General features: G+C 40.4%; 1 protein-coding gene across 1 annotated transcript in view; it reads left to right on the top strand.

Annotated features, from left to right (window-relative positions):
* Nucleotides 1–12,600, top strand: part of LOC308338095 (uncharacterized protein) — a 31,075-nt gene extending 18,475 nt beyond the window's left edge. Inside the window, exons 2-8 of the mRNA XM_080831656.1 lie at nucleotides 622–736; nucleotides 894–1,067; nucleotides 3,625–3,731; nucleotides 5,198–5,335; nucleotides 7,421–7,488; nucleotides 11,489–11,517; nucleotides 11,609–12,600. Coding sequence (XP_080687782.1) covers nucleotides 662–736; nucleotides 894–1,067; nucleotides 3,625–3,731; nucleotides 5,198–5,335; nucleotides 7,421–7,488; nucleotides 11,489–11,517; nucleotides 11,609–11,704 — 687 coding nt within the window. The 5' untranslated portion in view covers nucleotides 622–661 and the 3' untranslated portion in view covers nucleotides 11,705–12,600. The remainder of the gene's footprint in view (nucleotides 1–621; nucleotides 737–893; nucleotides 1,068–3,624; nucleotides 3,732–5,197; nucleotides 5,336–7,420; nucleotides 7,489–11,488; nucleotides 11,518–11,608) is intronic.
* Nucleotides 12,601–13,531: the final 931 nt, after the last annotated feature.

Here is a 13,531-nt window from a genome sequence, read left to right as displayed (position 1 = left end):
AGTATTCCTGTGAATATTTAAAACATATCTGAGAAGTAGGCATAATTGTATCACTTTACCTAATAGGAGAGTTGTCTTTGTACAGTAGTAGCAACAGTAATAGTTATAATAATAATATGTAACAAACTTTGCATAGATCCTCATTTAAGCATGGTGACGAGGTCTTGTGAGATAACTATTCTTTATTTTATTTTTATTAGTTTTTAGTAATCTCTATAGCCAACACGGGGCTTGAATGCATGACCCTTGAGATCAAGAGTTACATGACCTTCAAACTGAGCAGGGCAGGGGACACGAGATAACTATTTTCATGTCCATTTTGTTGAGGAGGAAATTGAGGATAAGGCTGAGTAATAACTATTAAGTGACAGAGTTAAGTAGGATTTAAACCCAGGTTGAGCTGAATCCTGAGGTCACGCTCTACCTAGTCAGATAGCCCGCTCTTTTACTAGCATGGTGACTAATCACTAATACATATTGTACTTTCGTCAAAAGAAAACTAAATCTTTGTTTTTGAGTCAAAGGAATAAGATGCTATTTAACGTTTACAATTACATGAATTAACTGCATGTTTTGAAGTAGTGCACTATAATTTCCTAAAACGTTCTTTCACTTTCCTAGGACTCCTCTCCATCTGGCCTGTACCATTGGCCATGCTGACATGGTGACTCTTCTTGTACAGAGGAAATGCCAGCTTAATCTCTGTGATAAAGAATGTAGGACTCCTCTAATGAAGGTGTGTGGTAGCAGCTGTGTCTGCCTGAGATGGGTTTGATTGAATTACGTAGAATGAAACTTTATTGCATTTAAATGTAACTAATTGGTGAAAACTGTGGCATGCTTGCTTTAAATTCCCAGAATTTACACTCTGTTTCTTGGGATACTACTGACAGGCTATACAATACCAGGAAGAGACATGTGTAACTATTCTCTTAGAACACGGTGCTAATCCACACCTTACGGATAACTTTGGCAATACTGCCCTCCACTATGCTGTTGCTGGTGACAACACGTCAATAGTAGAGAAGCTGATTTTATACCATGCAAATATTGAAGCAAGAAACAAGGTACGTCAACTTTATTGATAAAGTATTTGAAATTTTAAAACATACATGTAAATTTTTTTAGCGACAAAACATTTATTTACGTATTTATTTATATATGTAATAAATAATAAATACTGAATTCGATACATCAAGTCCTATCACCACGGAAACAACTCCAAAGCCAGGGCAGGGAGAACTAGAGATCGACGATGCGCACAGAAAGGGCAGAGTTCTGTTTCCCAGCCACTCTTCCACCCCAGAAGGAGAATCTTCCCATTAGTGCTTGGGAGTGGATGGTGGGCTCAGAGCCCACAAAGGATTGAAGGCCTGGAGGGGAGTGAGGTGATGATGGAGGCTGAGTGCTGTGCAGGGGCTTAGGAAATGGGTGCTGCTGGGAATGGGTGGGAGTCCATGACCCAGTGGGGTAACTTGAGTGAGTGCAAGTGGGAGGAGAAAGCAGCAGGTTGCAGGCCCTGGCCACTCCAGGCCCCAAGGTTCTGAAGATGAGAGCAGGGGAATCGGGTCATGACATCCTACAGGGGCGTCTACTTGCGCTCATAGCCACTCTGCCTGCCATGTACCGCAATGGGGTCTCCCATTTCACAGAGTAGTTCCTGCTCAGCATTGTGTAGGTCCTCGGGGGGGTATAGCTGTGCATGGGGAGTAGTGGAGGACCGCGCTCACTATTCCACTTGTTATTTCTTTGACGTGCGTCACCTCCTACCACTGCCCTTAAGGAAGCACTGTTGGTTGACATAGATAGGGTCAATTTTTCATATGTAGAAGCTCGAGCATTCCCTGAATGAAAATATTTTGAAATAACTTAATTGTCTAAGATTTCCCTTTATTTTTATTTTTTAATTTTTTTTTCTTGAGCGTACTTTTTGGAAATACATTTTTGTAGGAACTGTAAAGAAAGAAAGCAGGAAGAAAGCACATATACAGACTTGTAAGAAGAGAAGCATGTTCTTCACATAGCAAGAATTTTTATGCCTCGGCTTCTAACCCAAGGAGCACTTCTGAGTAATTTTACATGGAATATGCTTTATTCTGCTCTAAGACCATGATCTTGTTATAGAGATAGAGAAGTGATCTATGTCTCTATGATTCAGTTGATATTAACACTAATCTTTGATACATTTTCATTCTTAAATGCAGCAATTATCTACAATTGCTTATAGTTACTAAGATTTAGTTGACCCAAGTGTTGGTTTTCTTCAAGTTTTGAAAGAGGCCGGCTTTGGCTAACAGTGCTGTAAACTGTCAAGTCGGTTATTCGAAGTTTTAAGATTTCACTTTAATGAAGTTTAAAAAAAAAAAAAAGATTTTATGTATTTGAGAGAGAGCGTGAGAGACAACACACATGAGTAGGGAGGAAGGGCAGAGGGAGAGGGAAAAGTAAGGGAGCCTGATGCAGGGCTGGATCCCAGGACCCCGAGAGCACGGCCTGAGCCGAAGGCAGACGCTTAACTGGCCGATCCACCCAGATGCCCCAGAGCTGCTCTTTTAATTCAGAGTGCATCTCCTCAGTGACCCATTTGGAGCAAGAGTGCTTTATGTTGACATCTGGGATCCTGATACCATTGATAGAAGAGAATCAAGCATGTTGGTATAACCTGGAGAAAACCTTCACCTTTATTGGAAAGCTCTCGACACTGTATCCCTGAAACTCTAATTTCTCAAATGTTAATGTTTGCCGTGAAAAGTATTGTCAAATGGGGATAAGCAAATTTAAACCGATTTCTTTTGTGCGAGAGATATAGTGCAGTTCTGTAATATTTCTCAAACATAGAGGATCATTGACTCTTTCTATTGAGGCACAATCCTCACCTTCCAGCAAAGTGTGTGTTCTTTGGGATATAATTTGAGAAACACTACTCCAGAGATAATCATTTAGGCTGTTAACTCAGTAAAAATACTTTAAACTTTTACAGCTATGTCTTAGAGTTTGGAGATATAGAGATAAAAAATAGTCCCTTCCCTCAGAACGCTCTTGGTTTCGATGGGGTGCAATAAAATAATTGGAGTATACAATGCTAAATGCTGTGATAGAAGCCGAGATTCTTGGAACCAGCCAATGTTTGAAGTAAGATTTGGAGAATGACTACAGTTAATCTGTTGAAGAGGTGGAGGAGGGCTATTTAACTTAATTTGTTTTATTTTTTTCAAAAATATTTATTAAGTTGAGAGAGTGAGAGTGGGAGAGAGAGCATGAGCAGAGGTGTGGGGCAGAGGGAGAAGGAGAAGCTGACTCCCCACGGAGCAGGGAGCCTGACATGGGGCTGCATCCCAGGGCACTGGGCTCATGACCTGAGCTGAAGGCAGAAGCTCAGACTGAGCCACCCAGACCCCCTGAGGCGGGCTGTTGTAAAGAGAAGGAGCAGCTGGTGAAAGCAGGGGGGTGAGGGAGGGTCGGGGGGTGGGGAGGATGGGGGGATGGGGAGGATGGGGGGGTTAGAGTACTTATATATGTGTTTAAGTTTAGAGGATCCTTTATAGGTTTTAAAATTCAGTATGGAAATATGTAACTTTGTAAATTATAAATTGTAAATGATAAATTGTTTTTACACTTTTACAGTTGGAACTCACACCTTTTTTACTTGCTGTAAATGAAAACAAACACCAAATGGTGGAATTGTTAATTGGAAAAAAAGCAGATGTACATGTGGTTGATAAGTCCAAAAGGTACAGTAGTTGTCTTTTTTTAAACCTTATATTGTTCTAGGATGGTAACAGTTAAGTCAGACTAACTTAATAAGAAGAGGATTAATTTATAATTATATAGTGAAAAATGTCGACATGTCATCAGTTAGGCAGAAAGCAGTTATTCTGATGGGGCAATATGAAGAACAGTATACGGCAGAATTTATATTCCTTCATATCATTAACTGATGTGATTTGCAATCTTTTTTTTTCTGCCATATGATTTTATGTTAGCTAAATGGGTTTCATATTAGTTTTATTATAAAGTGTGGACTCCTTTTATTTTATGACACAATACTGAACTTCTTACCCTTTTATAGTATTTTTTGGAAACTTCTACTTCATATATATTTTCCTTAAAAGATGCATATTAAACATAAATAGGAGTTGTTTTATCTTTTGAATGACTCCTTGCTTTAAATTGCCTTTTTTTTTTTTAAGAATACTGATGTTAGATGATCCCTAAGTGATTATTAATTAGTATTACCAGATAGTGTGGGCTTATCATCCTTTTTTGTGTTCAGTATATTTTTTGTTTTGTTTTGTTTTGTTTTCGTTGGTAAGGGTAGAAGGATGAAAGATAACTTTAATTGAATAGATTTTTCTTTTAGTGAGGACAAATCATAGGTTGGTGATAAAGAGAAAAGAGATGGACTTTAGATAGACACAAGACTAGGTTTAATTCCTTTCCTACTTGCTGGGTATGTGACTTTGGAAACATTACTTATCATCACCAGATACATTCTCTCATATGAAAAGGAGGATAATATATCCTTCAAGCGTTGTTGTGTGTAAATAATATCTTACATATATAGTATTTAATTTAGTGCCTAACACATGCTTATCTTAGTATCATTAACTGCAACTATGACTCTTGTTACTGTTAGTGTGAATACTGTTATTTTAAGCCTGAAAATAGCTTTTTTGTTTTTTTTTTATTTTTTTATTTTTAAAGATTTTATTATTTTTTTGAGAGAGAGAGAGCATGAGCAGGGGAAGGGGTTAGAGCAGGGAGCCATATGTGGGGCTCAATTCCAGGACCCTAAGTTCATGACTGAGCTGAAGGCAGACGCTTAAATGACTGAGCCACCCAGGCACCCCTGCAAATTACTTTTTATACAGACCTGTCCTCTAGAAGGCATGGAGGTACTCTGAATCAGCTTAAGGAAGAAATGGGGAATTCTTTTTTAAAAGAATTTAGCATAGTTTCTTGTTCATCAAGTGACTTTAAATTAGCAACTTCTACTCTCATACCCAGGGGGGACAAGAGGCTTCTTTTTTGTCCTTTAATTTTAGCCATGGAGGTAATTTACAAAGATAAACACTTGAACGTGTTAATGGTCAATTCTGGACCGACAGGCAAGATATTAATCTGGTAAAGTATATGAAATTTGCTGTTTAGATAACTCTGAGTTCCTAAGGGTGAAGTTATGTCTCTGTTATTTTAGAACAGCCCTCATGCTTGCTGCAACTCTTAAATCTCCAGATGTAGTCAGGCTTCTTCTTCAGCAAGGTGTTAATACCTCTTCTCAAGATGAATGTGGATGGACGGCAGAAGACTATGCTGATTTTTGTGGATTTTATGTGTAAGTGTGTACATTAAAATGTTAGTTATCACTAAACTGAAGTTTAAAATAGTTTAACTCTTAGTTCTTATGTAGTGGTTGAGAGTTCGTAGTTTGATTTGGGCAATGTTGGGATGGCAGTGAGTTAGCCCCCATCATTTGCCAGAAACCAAGACAAAGGCTAGACTAGTTAGCAATAACAACGGGTGCAGGATTCTTTATCTCAGGACTATTGAGACCTTTGTCTTTAGGGATCTTAACTGTATCTGTTTCATTCCAAGGATAACTCTTATGCATGGCGTACAAAGAACGTTACATTTGTGTGGTTTTTTTTTTCCTTCCTGCCTCCATCCCTCCCTCCCTCTCTTCCTCTCTTCCTCTCTTCCTTTCTTTGTAGATTTTATTTATTTATTTCAGAGAGGGAGAGGGTAGGGACAGAGGAAGAAGCAGATTCCCTGGGGAGCAGGGAGCCTGATGTGGGGCTCAACCCCAGTCCCCCAAGACTGTGACCTGAGCTGAATGCAGATGCTTAACCAAATGCCAAGTGAGCCACCTAGGTGCCCCAACATCCAACATCTTTTTTTTTTTTTTTTTTTTCCTAACTAGTTACTTGGGTCTTGAGATTTTCAGTTTAGTAGAAAACCCTATACTTTCCCTTGAGGGTTATCTCTTATACTTTCCCCCTTGAATTTTCCAGGAACCTAAGGAGTTCCCTAAGACCAAAGAGACCATCCTCTTTCGCAAGTCATTTGGAGGGAAAAAAGGACATTCTTGTCATTCCCTTGTTTCCTTTGATTCTGTTGCTGCAACATTGCTGTGTGTAGTACCTTGGTGACTCTGTTAAGCGACTGTCTTTGGCTCAGGTCATGATCCTGGAGTCCCAGGATCGAGTCCCCCAACTGGCTCCCTGCTCAGCAGGGAGTCTGCTTCTCCCTCTGACCCTCCCCGCTCTCATGTTTTCTCCCTCCCTCTCTCATTCTCTCACTCAAATAAATAACTAAATATCTTTAAAAAAAGAAAGAAAACTAAAGATTTTATTTTTTGAGAGAGAGAGTGAGAGCATGAGCAGGGGAAGGGGTTAGAGCAGGGAGCCAGACATGGGGCTCAATTCTAGGACCCCAAGATCGTGACTGAGCTGAAGGCAGATGCTTAAATAACTGAGCCACCCAGGCACCCCTGCAAATAACTTTTTGTGCAGACCTGTCCTCTAGAAGGCAATGTTATTTTTCTGCAGTTTGGTTATGGTTATGATTGACCTTTGCTCCCAGGATGCCCTTGCTGATCCGCATTCCTCAGTCTTCGTGGTGACCCACGATGAGACTTCAAAGTTACAACATTTTTTAGTTTGCGACATATGCTTGTATGCTCAGCTGCTATTCCACGGCACCAGCACCCTGTTCTGGCCGCTGGGCCCCCTGGCTTTAGCCACACACACCCTTCCCTTCGCACTCAAAAGCCTTACATGAAGCCCACATGTTAGCGCAGACCTTCATAATGAAGTACCGCTTGAGGATTTTGCTTTTCTATCCTGCTAGCAGATGGCAGTTGGGACCCTTCTAAGCTGTTAGAGAGGTTCAAGTAATGCTACAGGAAGAGCCTGGACTTTCCTTTCTCCTTTGTTTCTAGGCCTATATCTCAAGCCTGCTTTAAATCCTGAGGAGCGCCTTTTCTTATGGGCTGATGAAAGGTCTCATACAGCCCTTCCCAGAGTGGTGGGTGTCCCCTTTCCCGACAGGCCATGTTTTGGGTCTAATATTTCATGAAATCCTCTTAACAACCTTGTGAAATAAGGCAGTAAGATGCCTGTTTTCTAGAGGAAGACTTGGAGCCAGAGAGAAGTGGCTCATCCAAGAGCAAATAGCTGTGGTTACAGAGTTAGGACCACTGAGTTCAAGACACGTTCCGTTATGGCAAGCTAATACTACTAATTGCTAAGTTACTACTTTATGACTGGTTCACCTTCCTTTAAAGTATATGGGGTAATTTAAGGTTTGATATTAGCTCTGATATTATTCGAAATACTCTTATGAATTGATATATTTGGTAAATGTTTTCCATATCAGTATTAAAATAGTAACATTGTTTATCACCCCTTTTTATATGTAGCAATCGCCAAATAATTGCCCAACATAGAGAAGAAAGATTTAAAAATTTTTCGCAAAATAACAATCCAGGTAAGACTTTTCAGAGTGAAGTACTTTTGGTGGTCACATAGATGAAGGCAGAGTAAGGAAGTTTTGATTATGAAAGAGCAGTGGGGGGAAAAAAAAAACCCAATGTGTAAATTGCATAAGCTCACTTTCTTGCTTTCTTCCTTTCTTTCTCTTTCTCTCTCTCTCTCTCTCTCTCGATTTTATTTATTTATTTGACAGAGAGAGAGAGAGAGAGCACAGGCAGAGGGACAGGGAGAAGCAGGTTTCCCACTGAGCAGGGAGCCCAATGTTGGACTCAGTCCTAGAGTCCAGGGATCTTGACCTGAGCTGAAAGCAGATGCTTACCCAACTGAGCCACCCAGGGGCCTCTATTTTTTTTTTTTCTTTCTTAATTTCTTTCTTAATAGTCTAGTATTCAGAATTACTTAAGACTTTAAATACTGTCATGAACAATAGGAACAAATCCATGAGAGAGACCGGACTCCAGGAAACAAACTGAGGGTTATGGAAGGATGGAGTGGGGGAATGGGGGAACTGGGTGATGAGTATTAAGGAGGGCACGTGTCGTGATGAGCACTGGGTGTTATATGCAGCTAATTAATCATTGAACACTACATCAGAAACTTACGATGTAGTATGTGCTGGCTAACTGACCATAATTAAAAAAAAAAAAGGTACCTCAGTGTGAACAACAACGAAAAAGGAAGTTAATTGTAGGTAATTTAACATATGAGACATTATTGTCTGAAAAGAAATTCATTATTTTAGTCATGACCCCTAAAATCCCTTATATCTTTGTGTAAATAAGAGAGAGATTTTTAAGTTAGTATGTTTTATGTTTCCTTTATAAGCATATTAAAACAACTTGAACTTGTTATGAAAATGGATCTTTTAGTTTTTACAAGTGGATTACATTTAGTAAGTATTATTACATATTGATTTGTCTCATTAAAAAAGGAGCTATCCTCAAAACTGGGAACTCTATAATACCTTCCTGGTACCATAAACAAATGGCAAGCAATAAGAACTGGAAAACTTAGCTAGTATGCAGCAATACCAGTGAGACTGTTTTTTTTTTCTTTAAAGGTGACTGTCCGTGGTAAAGAAATCAGAAAAGAAATGCCTTGAGAATCATAGGTGGTTTTATATATTGTTGTATCAATAAGATATCATTAACAACTTCATTTCTCATTAGTTAAAGAGAATGAGATATGTTGACTTTATTAGAACAATGTTTTCTTCTGTTCGTTGCATAATTGTCATGATACTGTAATTTTGTTAGAACACGACACTCTGTTGCCATTAGTAAAAAGATTATCATAATAAAAATTCAAATGGGGCAACTCTGAGGCTCAACAGATTATAACAAAAGCAGAAAAATGGTTCACAATAACAAAAATGCTACCACTGCTCCCTAGATGTGGCACCTAGTGCATTGTACAATCTGACATGTATGAAGGAACCTTTAACTTAGTAGACTTTTATCAAAGAAAATCTGTAGGTTGGTTTGGTTTTGCAATTTACTCATTTTCATTTGTTCACTTAGCAAATAACTATCAAGTGTCTTTTAGCCACTAAGTGTTACTCTGATATAGAATACAAACATTCAAAAAACACAATCCCTTCCCTCCGGGAGTTTGTTATTATCATTGTCATTCTTATTATTTACTCTGTTTTTACTACTCTATTTTTATTATTTACTCTACTTTATTCCGTGCTTACTATGTGCCAGAGTCCCCTAGTGCTTATAATTATCATTGTTATGTTTTTATTGGTACTTAATATGTAAGCCGATAGTGACAAGTTAGAGTTTTAGAAGAGTGGGTAGAATTTAAGGTAAGTATGCAGACCGAGTATTAAGTTTGCCAGGTAAAGAGGCAGAAGAACCATGTTTGGCAGGAGAAACGTCCATCAAGATGACATGTTTTGCACAGGGAACAGCAGTGCAGATGCTCAGATGTACGAGTGAACTTTGGAGCACTTACGAGCAGTTCAATTTTGCTGGTACAAAAAGTGTGCTATGGGAATGGTTGGAATGAGTGAATACTTAGCTAAGGCAAGCTAATGAAAGTTTTTCAGTACCATGGAAAGGTGTAGCTCTTAGGCTGTAGACCTTGGCAAATTTATCAGGTCGAATGCTTTTAGCTGCGAATAACAGGTGACTTATAATAGTGACTAAAACGGGGCCACCTGGGTGGCTTAGTCAGTTATGCATTGACTCTTAGTTTTAGCTCAGGTCACAGTCTCATGGGTCATGAGATCAAGCCCCACATCCCACTGGGCTCTGTGCTCAGCATGGAGTCTGCTTGACGATTCTCCTCCTCTGCCGTTCCCCCCGTTCGTGTACTCTCTCTTGCATGCGTGCACTCTCTCTCAAATCAATAAATCTGAAGAAAGCAAACCAAACAAAACAGTGACTAAAACAGGAGGAACCAGAATTGTTTTGATGGTTCAGTGATGTCACCAGGATTCCAGTTGTCTCTTTTTAGCTTTGAGGTTGGCGGTATTTTATATTTCCTTTCCTGATTGGCTAATTAGCAACAGTTCGAGGCATATTCTCACATGACAATATTCAATGACTGGAAGGACTGTTTTTCTTTATATGTTCCTTTTTTTTTTTAAAGATTTTATTTATTTATTTGACACAGAAGACAGACAGAGAGGGAATACAAGCAGGGGGAAGCGGCAGAGGGAAAAGCAGGCCTCTTGCTGAGCAGGGAGCCTGACGTGGGGCTGGATCCCAGGACCCTCAAATCATGACCCAAGCTGAAGGCTGAGGCTTAACAACCAAGCCACCCAGGCATCCCTATATGTTTCTTTAAATAGGAAGAAAACTCAGAAGCTTGCAGTAAATTTACTGTAACATCTTATAAGCTAGGTTATATCACGTGCTTGTTCCTAAACCAGCCGCTGGTAAATCAGGTACTGTGATTAGCTTAGAATAATCATTTCTCCTTTTGAAGCTGGGGTAAGGCCACCTTCTTCGTCTTTGGGACAAGAAATATCCAAATAAAGTTGTGGTTCTCCAGCAAGAATGAAGACTCTGGCATGGTTATTGGGGAGGGAGCCAGCAGTACTTGATGCAGGGATTCACTGGAGAATGTGAAGCAGAAGGGTAACAAGATTAGATTTGAATTAGGGCCTTCTGGTTGTGGCACAAAATAGGGATCACCAAGCTTTTTCTCTAAAGGGCCAGATAGTGAATATTTTAGGCCCTGTGGTTTCTCAACTACAACTACCATTATAGTGTGAAAGCAGCTGTAGCAATACGTAGGTGAATAGCAAGAACCAACCATCTGGTCCTGTAAATAAAGTTTTATGGGAGCACAGTCACATGTGACTGGTCCGACTTGGCCTGTGGCCATAGTTTGGTCACCCCTCATGTGGAGGATAGATTGGGAAAAAACCATGTAAAGAGACTGGAAGATAAAGGACGCTTCTATTTCCGTAGTCTAGTATCAGTCCATTATGAAATGTTCACTCCTCTATACTGAAAAAGTCAGGAAGCCCAACTAATCAATTTACAATGTTGTTCTTTTTCTAGGCCTTATGTCTTTCTCATTTTTTTAATTTAAGACTTTTTAAAAGATTTTATTTATTTGCGAGAGAGCACAAGTGGGGCCGAAGGGCAGAGGGAGAGGGAGAAGGAGACTCCCCATTGAGCAGGGAGCCTGACACGGGGCTTAATCCCAGCACTGTGTACTCCTACATGACAGGACAAATTGAAGCAGGTCATACATACTTAGAGTCCAATGGTATAAATGATTCTGCTGTGCTGCCTTAAGGATGTGGTGTAGCATTCTACCATGGGCTTTCATGTATGTCCACTCAGGGTCACGATTTGTTCCTCTCATTAGAAATTGCCCTTCTGGCCAACCCACCTTCCTGTCTGCAGAAACAACCCCCAAACCCATTTGTCATCTGAGCCAGGCATGAGGATTCAGCTTAGTACTAAGTGCATGAGTGTTTGTGGGCTTCTCTATGTACATGGAGCTAACTAGATGACCCTTTTGCTTTTTAGATTCTCCAGGAAAATATTCTCACCGGAAGGTAAAACTTACATTTTTATTTTGAGGCTTTAACGACAGACTGCATGAAATGTTCATTATGTCTTAATCATACTGTTTCTATACCCATCCAGCCTGCTGTGGAGGGGAAAGGTTTTATTTCTAATCAACCCAGAGACATGGAGGAAATTCAAGCATCCCAATCAGGTAAATTTTACAATACAAATTGAACGGTGTAAAGAAGTCCACTAAAATATTTGAAATGCTCACAGTCTTCTTATTCTGAAGTCTTTTTATTTAGTTAGTTATTTAGTTAGTTAGTTATTTAATTTGGGGACAAACTTCAGTGAAGGTTCTGACATAAATAAGGTAGATGTTATTGCTGAACAATATTTGAACAGAAGATATTTACAAGCCTAAGAACAAGAGCTTCTGAAACATGGAAGGTTTCGCTCAATTCTTTTAAAAGGAAGAGCAGACTGTTTGAAATGCCGGAAGGGCATCAGGGGCGCTTCCGGTACCAAAACCTGTCGGAGTCGGATACCAAAATTTTCCCCCTGTTACTGCTTTCCTCGCTGCTGGGAAGACATTAAGGACTGACGTGGTTGATGATGCAAAGCTATGTTCTAGTCAGCTATAAGAATGTGTGGCTGGATGGCATGTGAAATGGTGGTACTGCATAAATCGTATCATTGAGTGCCAAGTAAGAGTATTGGAAGGAGAAGAGAGCAGGGTCAGTTTGGGGGAAATTGAGGAAGCCTTAGCCGTGCTAAAAAGTCTATTAGAAAGTTTGTGACTTTTAAGACTTTTCCAGTTTTGAAGAATTGATAGTGACGAACGTGAAGCTTGCTTCTCGAAGGTGAAGTTAAGGTGAAGGAATGTGGCAGCAGACTCAGTATGGACCAGAATTTCTCCAATGTTACTGAATCCTCGGAGACCTTGTTAAAAATGCACATTGTGGGGGCGCCTGGGTGGCTCAGTGGGTTAAAGCCTCTGCCTTCGGCTCAGGTCGTGATCCCAGGGTCCTGGGATCGAGCCCCACATCAGGCTCTCTGCTCTGCGGGGAGCCTGCTTCCCCCCCTCTCTCTCTCTGCCTTCCTCTCTGCCTACTTGTGATCTCTCTGTCAAAGAAAGAAAGAAAGAAGGAAAGAAATCTTTAAAAAAAAAAAAGAAGTGCACATTGTGAGGGGCGCGTGGGTGGCTCAGTGGGTTAAGCCTCTGCCTTGGGCTCGGGTCATGACCTCAGGATCCTGGGATTGAGCCCCGCATCCGGCTCTCTGCTCCGCAGGGAGCCTGCTTCCCCCTCTCTCTCTGCCTGCCTCTCTGCCTACTTGTGATCTCTCTCTGTCAAAGAGATAAATACAATCTTTCAAAAATAATGAACATTGTGAGCGGCAGGTCTGGGATCCTGCATTCTGACCTGTCAGGTGATGCAAATGTCAATGGTCCGTTGGTCATGTGCTCCATTGCAAGGGTGGAGACTTCCACGTAGAGACACCTGGAAAGGCCACTGGATACTTCAAGACACCACAGGATCAAGGAAAACATTATTTTCTTTTTGTTTGTAAGCATGTTTTCAGCTAGACGGGAGAAAGGAGATGCAGAAAGGGAGGTTATAGATGTAAGATACTAGTGCTAACTAAAAAGGAAAGAAGTGGTGGAGATAATCCCTAATAAAAAGGGTGTAAACAAAAACAATCAAGACTATAGATCCACAAATAGGTCTTTTTTTAGGATTTTTTTTTCTTTATTTGTTTCAGGGAGCAAGATTGAGAGAGACAGAGAATGATCAGGGGGAGGGGCAAAGGCAGAGGGAGAGGTTCCTCAAACAGGCTCATTTCTGCACCTGGAGTCTCCATGCAGGGTTCCGTCTGAAGACTCTGTCCTCATGAGCTGAGTCGAAATCAAGAGCCAGATGCTCAACCCGCCGTTCCGTCCGGGTGCTCCCAGAAATTACTTTTTGAAGGGGCGTAGCGAAGGGAACAAGGGAAAAGGGAAAGTCACGTTAGCTGAGAAGTCTTGGAGTTGAGAAGGAAACTCCAGAGAATTCACTTTAG

This window comes from Martes martes, assembly GCF_963455335.1.
Source record: "Martes martes genome assembly, contig: scaffold_306, whole genome shotgun sequence".
Lineage (NCBI taxonomy): Eukaryota > Metazoa > Chordata > Mammalia > Carnivora > Mustelidae > Martes > Martes martes.
The sequence above is the reverse complement of the archived record's forward strand: the minus strand, read 5'-3'. Positions and strand labels throughout refer to the sequence as shown.